We start from the raw sequence: 15756 nt of genomic DNA, 5'->3' as shown, positions 1-15756 counted from the left end.
TGGTAAGATAGAAAAACAAAACCTCTTTGCATCCAGCGTGGACCTATAGGAGCCAGCGTGTCGGAAAATGTGTGACTTTGAATTGATCTTGGACAGAAGAAGCGATCCATATGCTTTGTTTGTATTATGACTAATGTAATTCAAGTCATTATGCAGCTTTGCCCTTCATGTCAGCTCTGCAGCGGTCGTGCTGTTTACTTATCGTAGATTTACTACAACGCACTGATGGAGACGCGAAATGAATTAGTTTGTTTGAACCACGTAAACAGAAGCAGATTAATTTACATGGTTTTAGTTAAATAAAGTAAACATCCCTGCAAGTCGGATATCAGTGAATATAAATGCATGTGAAATACTGTTTATTCGATTCTTTTATGATTTTTTTTAATTTTCTGCTTGTGTGTTTTTTACATAAAGGTTACTGATTCAATAAGTTATTCATTATTATCTATTGGAAATGCTTCCATTCAGTGTTTAGGGGATTAAATCGTGGCTGTTTCACACTGAGCCCCCTGCAGTGTAATCCACAGTGGAACATAGCAGAAAAACAACGTCTTATTTCCACCTTCGTTTATTGGCTCCATCTAAATGCTTTGTCCCTTAAGAAGCCTTTTTTTTTTTTTTAAACCATCTCCTGCCATATAAAACCTAATAGCAAGGTACATAATTAGCTATGGGTTATTACATTGCTGGTATGTGGGTGGCAGGAGATGTGTTGTTATAATGAACTGTATCAGTAACCAGGAGACACAGACCCACACCACCCCCCACCCCCCACCCCCCAATAAATGGAACGTCAACATTTCAACGTCAGATGTGACTGAGAACTTATAAAGAAAAACATCAGAGTCAAAGGAGAGCTTCTCAGATTTCTTTCATTTCTATGTTTTATTTGTTGTAACTGTCATTTTATAATTTCACATTAATTTGACATGAGTGATGATGTTCCACGTAAAGGAGGAAGGACTGCCACCCAAAATGTCTTCTATTCTCAGTGTTGTTGCGTCTTCATGAGTCTGTGATTACTCGCTTAACGCGCTGTTTAAGGGGGAGTTAGGGGCCCTTAGGAGAGCTTGTCTTCTCCGCTTCATTGTCGACTACGAAAACCGCAGTTGGATCCGTCGCCCCCTGTGTTCATAGATTATTTTTGGGTCACAAGTGTTTTTATCCTCTTTTAGTAAACAAAATATTTTTATTTCGGTATCTTTAAGTTTTCCTGATCATTTAGAGCACATATGTCAGACTCTAGGCCCGGGGGTCAAATCCGGCCCTTTAAAACATCCAATGTGACCCGCAAGGAAAGTAACAATGACAGAGAAAACTTCAATTAATGTGTAAATTACCAACCAATTCTGTTGTAGTCATATCTTCTGCTCCAAACGCACAAATTCAAGCAAATTTCACAATATTTGCAGGGCTTAGAATTTTCCCCATGATTATATCACCATTTTTAAATAAAAAATGAAGAATATTTAGAGATAATTTAGGTTTATTAAGGAAATTGTTGGTGCCTTACATATTTTATAATTTATACTGAAGTGCAAACTAGGGGATAGTAATGTTGAAGCTGCTAATATTCCCCCCTGTAAACTGCACTTAAAATCAAACTGGTCCGAATTTGGCCCCTGAACTAAAATGAGTTGGACATGAGCCACCAAAACCAGCGAAAATGTGGCATTTTCATCTAAAAAGCTGCTAAATGATCTAAAAAGCTGCTAAATGATTTAAAAAGCAGTCTGAATGCTTCACTCCAATAGGAAACAATGGGATGTTTACAGGCAAAATGGGGGCGTGGGGCGTCATCAATCACGTGATTTCAAGATGGTGGAACACATCTGATCAACACTATACAGTCAAAGAGTGTCAGACCTGTTTCTGTTACTGTGAAATAACCTGGAACTAAACATATCAACCCTGGAACAATCCTGTCACTGCGAAATGTTCATGGACATAATGTTTTCATTTAAATGTTCACCTGCACTACTCATCAATGCACTACTGCACTATTATCTTATTATTATTATTATTATTGTATTTTTATTTTATTTCATTATTATTATTATTATTATTATTATTATTATTATTACTATTATTATTATCTTGTTATTTTTATTTAGTTTGCACATATTAGTCTAACTACTCTTATATTTATGTTTATACTTCTTTTTTTATTTATTTATTTTTCTTTATTTTCTTTATTTTTCTTTATTCTAGTTGATTGTTATTATTTAATGTTACACTACCTGAGAGAGCACAGGTCACCAAAAGAAATTCCTCGTGTGTATTCATACACCCCTGGCCAATAAAGTTGATTCTGATTCTGATTCTGATTCTAAAATGGTAAATTTTTAAAAGTGAATTAAACATATATGGTGCAAAATAAAACATTTTGTTAGGTATAGATCTTCTAATGAGTACATTTCAAAGGTTTTAGATCAAAGTCTGTCAGACTCATTCACACTTTGACCCTGAACTAAATATCTACACAACCTTTTACACACACATACAGTATGTCCCCTCAGGGTTTGAGTTACGTAACCTTTGTTTATCCCAGCATAAACCCACTGATATCAGCAGAAGAGATACAGTATATTACTGTAGAGAAAAATGCTTGCGCAGGTTACAGTAATAATGCTTAATGCTGCTTTAAAATTGATGCAACAAAGCAAATAAAAGCTTGTACACGGACTGAAGTAGGAGGTTTATAGCGTTCTCAACACCAATAAAAGCAAGGAAATGTTTATTTTGTGACTGTGACAGTGTAAAATGAGTCACCTTTGGTTTTCCAATAAACTCAAGCTGTTTGCTTTTTGAACAGCTGAATAAATAATACTCATACAGATTAATGGGCTGCATTAGCCTTAAAGTGTGATGCCACAGTGTACATCTATAGAAGTAGAATAGAATAAAATAGACCTTTATTGATCCCCAGAGGAAAAAAAATCACATTTGCAGCAAAATAATATAGGAGCAGGGAGCACGAACAAATACTAGTAAAGGATTATAGTGCAAAAAGTAGGACATACGTAAATTAGAAAAACAACAAATATGCAAATGACAGTTAGGTTGGGGGGGGGGGGGGGGGGGGGGGTCAGACTAAACCCTAAGTGAACAGACAATGTTAAATTATAGGTCAGAGCACAGTGTGATAAGTATTTAATGTCAATAGAGACAGTACTTATTTACTTCTATTATGGCACTATTTGTCTGTTATTAGGAAAGATGCGTAAAGCTGCTTGTGACGATAATAGTGACATAGATCAATTAATGAAAGATAATTTGCTGGAAAAGGTTAAATTTGCTGCTGCTCCACTGTAAGATAAAACAAAATAAGATAACCTTTATTGTCCCACACAGGAGGAATTTGCATTGTTTCAGCAGCAATAGATAAATACAGTGTAATGAAATAGAAAATAAAAAAGGAAGATATATACACACATGGGTCTGTACACAGTACAGAGTAAAAAGTAAACGAATGTTTTACACATTGCATCGTGGGATGTGGAGTCATGTTAATATATGTAAAGAAGTGGGTTTTTTTTAAATATATTTCATTTTTGCTATGATTTCTTGTGTTTTTTTTGGCCAAACAAAAAGGGTAGTTATTCCCTCGACACCATTTTTGTTCTAGTCTTGTTCCTGGTATTCTGGTAATATCACTTCACTCGTAGGATCTTTATCTGCTATTGTTTTTCCACAACTGTCAGTCCATGAAAACAAAAGGAAATGTGTTGTGAAGTCACTTTAGAGGAGTTTTTAGGGACAAACACAAGAAATCTTGTTATTTTACATTTATGTAAATTATTTCTCTATGACTTCTATGATTTGGTGCATGATCAGATCATTTTAAAGAAAACGCTACCATCCATTTCACCTTTGCTGTCAGCGTCTTGGCTAATGACCTATATCTCCTGCTTTCTTGTGTCAACACGCTCTGTACTTCCTGTTTCAGAGCGATTTTTCTGCTGTTTCAGGTGATAAAACATGAGTCAAACAAGCCCGTAGTTTGTTGATTATTAATTTCACACACCTCAAAGCCATCAACGTGCTGCTGCTAGACACCGGCTCTAATAGACGTGTCACTTCTACTGAGTTCCATTCAGCTCGTCTTTACAAAAACAAGTCTTCTAGTGAACATAGTGAAGTCAAAACAATTGGAAATACGTGCAACAATTCCCACATGAGCAAACGTGAGAAACTGGTGTACGTGTGAAAAAACTTGCGCGTACTTATGCAATTGCTGAATATGCTATAATTAAGAAAGAAAAAAGAATGCCAATCAAAATAGCAGGTGTCACCTATTTTGACATCCTTCTTCTCACCTCGGCAGTGATTCCTGTCGTGCATTTCAAACAACATTCACTGTTTGTTGTGTGGACGTGAACATCTGTGGTGTCGATGCGCTGAAGTGAAATATTTCTGTGAGGAAGGAAGAGACGGGGGATAGTAAGTTATTTGGATTGAGTTGCAGGAATTTCTTGGATATACAAAAAATGTGAAATATTTTTTTGTTTGCTGAAATGTGAACATAATTTACATAATACAAAATGATAAAAAAAAAAAAACAACGGACAATAATCTGTCCAAATAAAATGTGAAAAAACTGAAGGAGCTTGTTGTGACTGCTGCCAATTTGTCTAATTTGTGCCACAAATTAATAAGAAAAGAAGAAGAAGAAAAAAACGCTGCCAAATGTTCCAGCAAGTGTTTTGTTTCTCACAATAATTGTATCAATCTCCAAAATATCTGCTGTTACTCATCGCTGTTCGAAGGTCGCACTCACATATATATGTTATCTCCACACAGAGAGGCTAAAGCACGGATTATAACCCTCAACCTTAAAGACGGTTGAAGTTGCAGCATCATTAACTTCTGCTCTTATGTCATACAATTGAATAAATGAATGCTCTACTCAGGGAAATTGCTCAAATAAGTCATTTTCAATCCAAAAAAGTAAAAAGTTAATGAAGTATTTTGAAGATATTTAGTATTTATTGTGAAAGATTATCCACTAAAACAGTCAAAGGTGTCTTTATTATAATTGTTATAATTATTAGAGGGTGTTGATGTCATATATCAGCGCCACATACAACCCAGTTTGACCTTAAGTGGGGCCGCACCAGAAAAATCCCAGTTTTTGTGAAGGAAAAACCACAAATTCAAAGAAAAATCCTTAAAGAGTAACTAAACTCCAAACCCTGAATACATATGTATTTGAGTATTAAGTAGTGCTGTTTATTAATCCTAATCCCACTCTTTACATTTTAGTAAAAGTTTATTAATTTTGTATATTTAGTTGTAAAATGTCAGATATACTGGCCTCTAAGGGTTGAACGCCGACTATTACAACTGAATTTTGGTATTGGCTGAAATGAATTATTTAAGATTCCCCTGCATCATCAACTTTCACTGTTGGTTCCGCCCCTCCTATAAAAGCTGAGAGGAGGGAGGAGGGTTTCCTCCAGTGAGCACTGATTGACAGCCTCACTAAGGAAGTCTAATGCTGCACGCGTTCGTGCGGTGAAGTTTTCAACTCTACAGAGCGGATACTGTGCTAATCATTGGGCTCATCAAGCTATGTGTGTATTTACAGACACATCTATGTATATGCTACTGTATGAGTGTATTCCCGTCTGTCTCTGAGTGTACACAGATGTGTACGTCTTATCGCTGTGCGCTCGAGGTGGTGGGAGAGCAGGGCTGTTTGCCCCTGAGTGGTGTCTGTAAGGCTGTGTGTGAGCTTCATGTCGTGGTTGTAGTGACACGTCTCACCTTATGAACTCACTATGTGTGTGTGTGTGTGTGTGTGCAGACACATCATTGTGTGTATTACCGTCTTTGTCTGCGCACAGCACGGGGCAGCCAGAGTGGGCGTGTCTTACTGCTACAGCATTAACGCCCATAATCAAGGCATTTTTTGAATTTCCCTCCTAGTGGCAGCTCAGCAGAAAGCAGGGGTTTAGTTACTCTTTAATATTAAGCAATTAGTGAGAATTATTTGACTTTGCAACAAATTTTCTCTAAATTGGTATTGTCGTTTGCCAGAATTTTCCAGGTTTTTAAAAATGGTTGCGATTTAATATTACGTAAATAATGTAGTACTGCCATTTATATGGTCATTGTCGCAAAGTCCTGTTTTTGCTGTAATTTTTACTTTGAACAAAATTGATTTACTTGAAGTTTTAATACATAAGGCTGACATTACTCTGGCATTAAGTGTTGTTCGCTAAATTGACATGTTTTGCTAAATTATGACACCTTTCACTAAATTACGACACCTTTGGAGTTATGCTGGCATTTTTTGGGTAAGGTGGAGGAATCTAGGTTTAGGGTAACGAACCACACTTAATGACACATTATTCATGCCAGACTAGATGCTATGCCGAGCCAAACCTGGCCCTGACTTTGACATATATGTGCTGTAAAGTATAGGTAGAACCATCTTAAAGTCTAACATTACAGACATCAGCTTCATCCTCGGTCAAAAAGGGGCAAAAGGGTGGTTTTAGCAGCACGCTGACAGCAAATGTGTCAGAATATAACCAAGGAATGATCTATGAGAGAGAATAAAGTCGTAAAACTAGAGGAGAAGTGGAGCGAGTGAAAGAAGCCTGTGAAATTAAGTGCTTTGACAAGTCTTTCAGGAGCACTTGGAAAACCAAAATGTTTCCTATAGTTTCCTCTGAAGCATCAATGTCAAATAAAAGCATGTGTATGTGTGTTTTTTTAACTCTGTCTCCACTTTGGGTGTTTTCCAGGTCAGGAGGAGGAAGGGCGGAAGGTGCTGGTCCTCAGTTACCCCCAGTATTGCCGCTTCCGCTCCATGCAGACGCGGCTCAGGGAGCAGCCGTCCTCGCTCCACATTGACCACACGGTGCTGGCACTGGGTGGCATCGCCGTACTGGGCGGGACCACCAGGATCCTGTACTGCCGAGACACCTTCGAGCACCCCACCCTGCTGCAGAACGAGAGCATCTGCGACCAGTTCGGTGAGTGCAGCAGCAGATGGAGGTTGTGATCGTAGCCGTTGGATAAGTTATTGTGTTGGTTTGTTTGGAACGCCAGTGGCGATCCCAGGCAGCAGCAGCTGGGAGCGTTGGGAGTGTTGCACATGAAGATATCAGACTTTCTGCATCCTTGATGGCTGTGCATTCACTACCCAACTCATCACAGAGTTGGAAAGTCTTTTTTTTGTCTTAAATGGTGGAAAATGTGAAATTATTTAAAGTCATGTGCATGAAAAACAGACAACACAGCTATTGTTTACTACTTCTTTTCATCTGAATTTCCAGGAAATCTACTGTGGTGTTTTTAGGAGAAACACGCTTGAGTCTTTACTTCAAAGACACTCACTGGAGTCGCTTGTTGATTTTTAATTTTTCAAAATAATAGGACTTTTTTGTTGTTGGTGTGAAGTGTGAAAAGTGTAAGACAGTGATGTGACCTACCTGAGGCTGTAAGAGCTCCAATTAGAAGAGGACATTCTGTCTGTTCACGTTGTGTTGCATTGTGGGCCGTGTTGGCAACGTGAGGTTTTTATTATTTTTATGCAAATGTTTAAAAAGAAGCCTGGATGACAATAAATCATAAAGTTGATCGTAAAGAAGTTAGATTAATGTACCACATATGCAGGGATGAATGGATATATAATGCTTGAGTTAACAGGAAGGGTTTGAAAAATGAGATTTATTTTAAATATATTGAATTTTTAACGCACATTTGTCATTAGATGAAATAGAAATTGAAAATGACTTTTCAAAATATTACAATTTAAAAAAATATTTTACATTTTTTCACAATTTTATTAAAAATGGATATATGTTTTATTTTTTACAACTTTTTTAAAAAGATAATGTATAATGTGATGTCCATATCTTAACATTAGTTTTGTGCAAATGCTTAAAAACAAGCCCAGATGAACAATAAATCATAAAGTTATTTGTGAAGAAGTTAAATAAATGTACAGCAAAAATATATTGAATTTTTCACACATTTATTATTACATTAAATAGAAATTTAAAGTTATTTTTTTCTTCTTTAGTTATCACATTTTTAGAGATATTAATGTCTTTACGGAGGACAAACACATTGATGATGCAAAATCTTTTTTTTTTTTAAATATAATTTATTTTTTATTACACTAATAATCGCTGTATACAGTCACTGAGACCTTATTTCATATCTTATATCCTCAGTTTTCAGCTCAAATAATATTTAAGTAAATGAAACCTCTGTATATGTTCTTTTTTTTAAATTATTTTTTAATTGCATCTTTTTATTTTCTTCTTTGGTGAATAAATATGCATATTTTTACCGACTACTGCATTTCACATGTTTCTCACTGAACTCCCTGAGGCTTCTACTTCTACTCTGCTCAGGCTCACATAGAAGACGTCTTTTTTCAGGAAGCATTGATTGTTGCAATATTTATTCTAAAAAACCTTAAACCTTCTTTATATTCTCGTAGCAGATTTCTAAGCCATCTGTTGTAGTTTCTATCAAAGACTCGATGCAGAATGAACAAAAGCACAATTGTTGTTGTTATCAGCGGTGACAAAGATCATTCCATATTTCAGGTATAACTTGTATTTCATTAGTTTAATAAGCTGATGTTCTGGGAACAGTTACTGTATGACACCATTGTTTGCTTTGTTCTCCATGTGAATCAAAGCACTATGAGTTTGTTTTAATGTGCCCTTAGAGGTTTTCTTTCTCTTTATTTGGTGACAGTTGCTTGTCTGTCCCTCGGAGGAGGACACGCGTTTTTGGCGGCTGTTCAAACATCATCATCACTCACACCTATGAGGAGCGGTCGGTGCAGCTGTAAAATACTGGGGACGAGTTTGTTTTGCAGTCCCCAAAGCTCATGAATGCATGGATATTTATTAACCTGAGCTGGTGCAACAACAAAACAAAAAAAACAAACAAAAGGATGTTTTGTTTATTACGCAGCGTCAATTTAACATTCACAGTAACAGCCCCTCTGGTCAAAAGTCATTGTTTTTCTCTTTTTCCTGTAAATTTGCCAGAAGGTAATTGCATTTTAAGAGAGTGAGAGAGGTGAGACCATAGGGAAAGTGGTTTTGGGCATTGGAAAAATAAGTTATGAATAATAACGCTAACATCCTGTGGCTGCTGTTGCTCATTCACTTGGCTCCATAATGTCATTCCTCTGTGAGCTAAAGGTTTATTTTTACTGCCTCGGGAAATTTTTCTCTTTCTCCCTCTTTTTTTTCTCCTCCATCTTCTACTCAGGCATCTAGATTTCTTTTAATGCTATTCAAGTGAAAGCTCGCAATGTTCAGAGCGGAGTTTTATTTTTGCTTGAATTGCTGCTCGGAGACTTGATTGTGATTTTCTTTCAAAACAGCCGAGCTAAGTAATTTCCATCACTCTGGCAGGTGAACCAAGGCCTCGGGGATGTCTCACTTAAAGGCAAAAAAAACCTCTAACTTCAGTGTTAGCTCACGTGCACTCAGCGGCACGCACGGCTCTTTGACTTTTTATAGACTTTGTGTGAAAGAACAACCATAAACGGTGCATTAAATCCTCCTTTATTAGGCTAAATACCACCGCTGTGGACATGTAAGGAGCAATGCTGCACAGCAGCGAAAAGTTAAGTTTAAACCTGATCGACGGAGCTGTTTTGGAACAATCATCAAAGCTTCTACGAATGTAAATTTTGACCTTTTGGATACAGCTAGATCTGCTGTAATAGAAATCCGTCTTGTTTAAGCATGGGATTCTCAACATTTTCAGCTCGCGACCTCCAAAATAAAGGTGCCAGAGACTGACTGAAAGTAGTTGAACATGAACATTGAAGAACAGTCATGTGGAGACAGGGCCATCTATAAGGGGGAATAAAGGGGAGAGATTTTTGGGGACCATCCATAAAGTCAGCAAAATGATGGTCCATTGTTCTATGAATCTGTCATAACCACATTTATTTATTTATCTGAATAATATCCACTGTTATCCAGGAAGATTTGTATTATTTGCGCCATAGTATATAGTCATCTTAAAGGAGCACAGGGCAGGATCTAGAAATCAGACTCCAAAGTGACACCATGGTGGTTAGTGTAACTGCAGCCATCAGCGGGGCCGCGCATCAGCTGTTTGTTTATCACGGAGCACAGCTGATACTGTGGATAGAGGATGGATACCCAACCAAACCCTGACGGGACCCAATGGCACTGTACGGGTCGGGTTCGGACAGATATTTAGAGCTTGTGTTCGGGTTCGGTCACCTAGTGTCATTTACGCGCAGCGTTCTTCATTTCCTGCTGCAGCAGCAGCAGCTGTGATCCGCTGGGCAGGGAGAATGGAGCAGAGGACAATTATAGAGGAATACACCATTGAAACATTCCTGCACAATAACGTGAATTATCTTTGATACATGGATTAGGTACAAAGATCCGATAGGTGTCTTACGTGCACTGCTCCCCCATTTGTGTTTCACTTTCCCTTGTTACCCATGCGCTTATCTGATGTTGACATTAACAGTTGTTTGTTAATAAAATTAGTGCTTATCACTAAAACAAACAAATATGTCATTTATTTGAGAAAAAATTAGGTTTTTACTGTTGGGTCGGACTCGGACGAGAAAATGCGGCTTGATCCGCAACTGTGACACGGTTACTTATTTACTCTCCGTTCATGTGACTGTTTACTTCAAGACCTGTGCACTTGCCTCTGCGTACATCTGTGGAACCAAACAGTAGTTTAGTCCACTGTGCTTGTCTTCTTTGAGTCTCCAAGTTGTCTTCTTCTCATTCTTTTTTATTTCTGATAACGGCCGCCTCTCCAAGCCGTCGAGAACGAGCACCACCCTCATTTGGGGTCACCATCAGCGTCATTTGACGTCACGTCCGCAGGAACGTTTAAACTGGCAAATAATGGGCATGACAAATCGTGAATGTGATTAAACTGGCCAAAAGTAAGCATGAAGAATGATGAAAAGAGGTTACAAGTGACAATAATGGGTCAACATCTGCAACATTAGGTGGTAAAAGTAGTGGAAAGGGTTTTTAATAAATGCCGAAAATGACTTGAAAGTGGAAAAAATGTGCAGAAAAGACATTGAAATTTGATGGAGTGTCAAAAATGGGAGTAATGTAGCAAAAATGCATTAAAAGGAGCAAAAATATGGCAAGAAAAAGTGAGGAAAATAAGTTAAAATATGGCAAGTTTGGTGTAGTTGCAGAAAAAATAAGCAAAAATAGCTCAAATTGTTCAAAAAATATTCCTAGTTTCTTAAATTAAGGCATCTAGCGACCCCCTCCCAGTGTCTCGTGACACCAAAAGGGGGTTCTGACCCCAAGGTTGAGAACCCCTGGTCTAAGCTAGTTCTTAAAAGTGTGTCAAGGTACTTCAGGGGGTAAGAAAAGGAGAAAAGGAGGAAAGGAAAAGCAGTTTGTTGGAGCCTGTGAGCTACAGCATTGTGTGGCCAAGCATCAGATAAAAAAGCCTGGTGGTGAATATCAGGCTATTCTTAGAAGCCAGAAGTTGCATGTACAGCATAATCATGCAGTTTCCCTATCTAATAAGCAGCATATGTTTTACATCCGCAAGTCTATTGTACTCGCTTCCAGCAACACTGCTGAGAAATGAAAAAATCAGTATGCTGCAGTGGTTCCTGCTTTCATAAAGACTTTGATTTCTCCTCTGTTTTGCTACAGCTACTTAATAATAATAATTTAAAGTTGATCGGGTTTTTAAAAAAAAATGAATTATTTAACATGCCCCACACTGGGATTCTTTATGCATATATCGCCATTTATACGCTGGAGCTTTTTCCACTCAGCCTGAGTGAATCTGCACTTGCGTCAGTTAGCAGATATTTAGTGGTGTGATCCATATTCATGTGGAGCATCGCCTGTCACCCCCGCAGCTGCTTCCTCACAGGGAATGACACAGTTTTTGTTTATGATTATAATGCATCTCCTGCCAATGTGGATTGATTATACCCATGCTACTCGCTCGCTGTCCCAATTTTAATTTCTTGCCAGGAGGAATATTTTGCACCACGGCGCACACAAACACTAATGTAGGGCAGGGGTTCTCAACTTTGGGGTTGTGAGACACTGGGACGGGGTCGCCACATGCCTTTAAGAAACTAAGAATGTTCGTTTTACAATTTGAGCCCATTTTTGCTTATTTTTACACTTTTTTTTTTGCAACTACACCAAACTTGCCAGATTTTAACCTATTATATCACTTTTTCTTACCATATTTTTTGCTCCTTTGCTGCTACTCCCATTTCTGTCACTTCTCTATCAAATTTTAATGTATTTTCTCCACATTGTTCTACTTTCAAAGCATTTTCAGCGCCTATAAACCCTTAACACCTATTGGCCCATTATTATTGTCACTTTTAAACTCTTTTCACCATATTTCATGTTTATTTTTTGCCAATTTAACCACATTCATGATTTGTCATGCCTTTTATTTGCCAGTTGAAACTAATTGGTCCTACTTTTTATTGCCACTTTTAAGCCATTATTGACACTTTCAAGCCTTTTTACGACTTTTTCTGCCAATTTCCCATTCTAATTTGTAACTTTTAACCAATTGCTGTGGTTTTTAAAATTCTATTTCACCAAATCACATTACCCCAACCCCTCCTCTCCCATTTTTACCACTTTAAACCAATATTGACATTTGAAGCCCTTTTACCACTGTTTTTGGCCACTCTGATTTTTAAAATGCCATTTCCAGTCACTTTCAACCCATTTTATTTCTGATTAAAACAATAATTTACATCTTTAAGATGACTATACATGTATACTATGGCCCAAGTAATAATAAACTTCCTGGATAACAGTGGATTTTATTCAGATCAATAAATAACACCTTTATTTTGGGGGTCGTGGGCTGAAAAGATTGAGAACCGCTGATGTAGGAAATTAGAATCATTTTCTTGTATAAGCTTAGCAGAGCTATGACATACTGTACTGTAATAATATTTGCATTACTGAGTCTCCTTGGCTGTGAGTGAAACCCAGAAATAGTCTGAGCAGGTCAAACCTCAGCGGCGCTGAGTGACAGATGAAAAGTACTTTTAATCAGATGTCACAGCGCTGGTAAAGTGCTACGTTAATTTCCATTTTTTTTTTGTTTTTTTTCTGGGAAAAGCAGCAACTTACATTTTTCTAGCAGCGTGGGATATAATTCAACACAACGACCATCTGTTAGGAAAGTATTATGAGCAGCGTTTTTCTCATTTTCTGAATCTCAAATTATGCCTCCAAACTGCACCAACCCCCCCCCCCCCCCCTGTGCATAGTTTTAATTCACAGTAAAGCGACCACGACTGATTAGAAAAATGCTTCAAAACATGCTCATGTTTTTGTCGACTTATAAAAACTGAACTATGAATTTGTCACATGGGACGAAATCCAATCAGAACTCATGTGATCATGTGGTCTCACGCATTGATTGTGTCAAATTTGTTTGTGTGTACTTAGATCCATTAATATCATCCCATATCAGGTTGATCATTGCTAATTGAATCTTTAAAAAAATGATTTTATTTTAGTCAGCTATATCTGTAAAAGATTTAGTCGACTGAAATGTGAATGTCTTTTCGTTAACTGCGGTAAAACTAACTGAAATTGTCCCGTTGGCTAAATTTTGATGAAAACTAGTCAGAAGACTACGGCCAAAACTTAATCCAAATTAACACTGTAAGTGAGTTCCTTCTGTCTGAATTATTTTAGCGTTGTCCCAGTCCGTGACATGATTTTCTCTTCTGCAGAGGCCTGATCAGCAGATGCCCCTGAGGAAGACTGACAGTTGGCAGTCGAAACATGCCAGGAGATCAAAGTAAATTTCAAAGTAAATTTCCTGAAAGTTGTCTGAATTACTGAAACCGTAATATATTAAGTCGCATTTTAGTTTAAAAGACTATAACTAAAACTAAATCAAATCTTTCTAAGAGAGTTGATTGTACTGAAATCTATTAGCCAAATTAGTATTGCCACACCCCTAAAACACCCGCGTTAGCAGGAATTAAATTTTTTTTAACCAAAAATAGACCTCATGCCATTCGAAGAATCCATTAAACTTTAAAAGGGATTCAGATTAATATATTGATTATGGATCAATTTAAAAAAATCCCTTTCTCTCTCATCGTTGGCGACATTATAAAAAATCTTATATCTCTGTTTGTAACTAACCAATATTTATGAAATGTGTCGTTTTGGTTCCTCAGTTACAACACAGAGTTTCATAGTGATCGGTTCCCGATTGTGCATATAATGCATGTAGTCAATATGTTGTTAAATAGCATTGCCGTGAATTTTACGATACGCTTCACGATTTGCATGTCATGATATGATTTATCCAAATATATCCTGATACTAAATAAAAATGGTATGAATTATAATTTATTAAATTTTTTCTGTTAAGTTCTTAATTTCTTTTTTTTATTTTACATTTTTTACGTAATCACATGCATCTACTGTATAAAAGTGCCCAATATGTTTTATGAAAATGAAGTTCAATCATCTTTCAAGCTAAAATGCATTGAGGAGTGAGGTAGTTTAACATGGTCAGATGTGGGTCACTGACACCTAGTGACCGGGCGTTTACATGCTGTGCATAAGCACATTTAACTGTTTTTTTCATTTAAAAAAACATAATAATAAAAAAAATCGATTTGGACATTGTTTGGATCACGTGATGAAATATCGCGATATATCGTTGAATCGATTTTTTTTTTTACACTCTTACTAAATAATAAGGGTGTAATATGTTATCTATACATTTATAGCTGGTTTTAAAATTGCAATTGTTCAACAATAGTATGGAAAGTATTATGAGCAGCATTTTTTGCATTTTCTGAATCTCAAGTTATGCCCCCAAACCACTGACCCCCACCCCGCCACCCCACACACCCCCCTCACCCCTCCCGCTGCAGAAACCCAACACTCCATGTGTGCACATTGCTTAGATCAACAGTATTTTTGAGTTAGTGAGGCAATCATGTTTGAGTCAAAGCAGTTGAGAGGAACCACTCTCCTCCTCCTCCTCCTCACCTTCCTTTTTTAGCTCGTTCTCATTCGTCCTGCGTCCCCCAGGTACACACAGTGTATGTGTGTGTGCGCGTGTGTGTGTTTCACGCTAAGCTCAATGTTTCTTGTTTTAAAATATCTCCCACTTGACGCTAGCTTGAGTTTTTATTAAAAAGAAACAATCCTTTTGAAATCCCTTTTTTCGGAATCCTCCAGGGTGGGGAGGGATGAGAATAAAAACAATTTATTGCCTCAGCATATTAACATTATCCAGATGCACTGATCATAAACACTACTTTTACAGGCTATTTTTTTGCTGCGTGCCTCCTGGTTTTCTACATCTGGGGCTGAATGTTGCATGTTTACGAGGGTGTCGTCTTCCATATTGACAAAAACACCACCAAGGCGTCTTCGTAGGTAATTTGTCTCTTCTTGGTGAAACTGATCCTGGAATTTCCTGTTCCGTGGATGAAGACGTTATAGAAAAAACATTGAGATATTCATCTGTAATAACACTCAGCTCACAGGGCTTGATTGAGGCCGGGTCACTGAATGAACATACATACATGATGTCATTGTTTCCACAACTTGAACCACTTTCTCGTCACTCTTTAAACATGAAATGTGATTAGATGAAATATGCATATGCCTATATCGTCCCACGACACCCCCCCCCCACCCCCCACCCCCCATCCTTGTCTGTTAATGTAATAGGCAAATTGCTTGGTAAGCTCATGTTTTT

General features: G+C 37.4%; 1 protein-coding gene across 2 annotated transcripts in view; it reads left to right on the top strand.

Annotated features, from left to right (window-relative positions):
* Window positions 1–15756, top strand: part of arid5b (AT-rich interaction domain 5B) — a 130817-nt gene that overhangs the window by 51884 nt on the left and 63177 nt on the right. Inside the window, exons 1-2 of one of the 2 annotated variants that reach the window (XM_028468610.1) lie at window positions 4384–4446; window positions 6759–6989. In XM_028468610.1, the coding sequence (XP_028324411.1) occupies window positions 6824–6989 (166 nt within the window). In that variant the 5' untranslated portion in view covers window positions 4384–4446; window positions 6759–6823. Of the gene's footprint in view, window positions 1–4383; window positions 4447–6758; window positions 6990–15756 lie in introns of those variants that run through there. The other variant, XM_028468609.1, reaches the window with a different exon arrangement.

Source organism: Gouania willdenowi, chromosome 15, assembly GCF_900634775.1.
Source record: "Gouania willdenowi chromosome 15, fGouWil2.1, whole genome shotgun sequence".
In the NCBI taxonomy this organism is placed as follows: domain Eukaryota; kingdom Metazoa; phylum Chordata; class Actinopteri; order Blenniiformes; family Gobiesocidae; genus Gouania; species Gouania willdenowi.
Note: the sequence above shows the minus strand (reverse complement) of the source record. Positions and strands in the feature narration are given on the sequence as shown.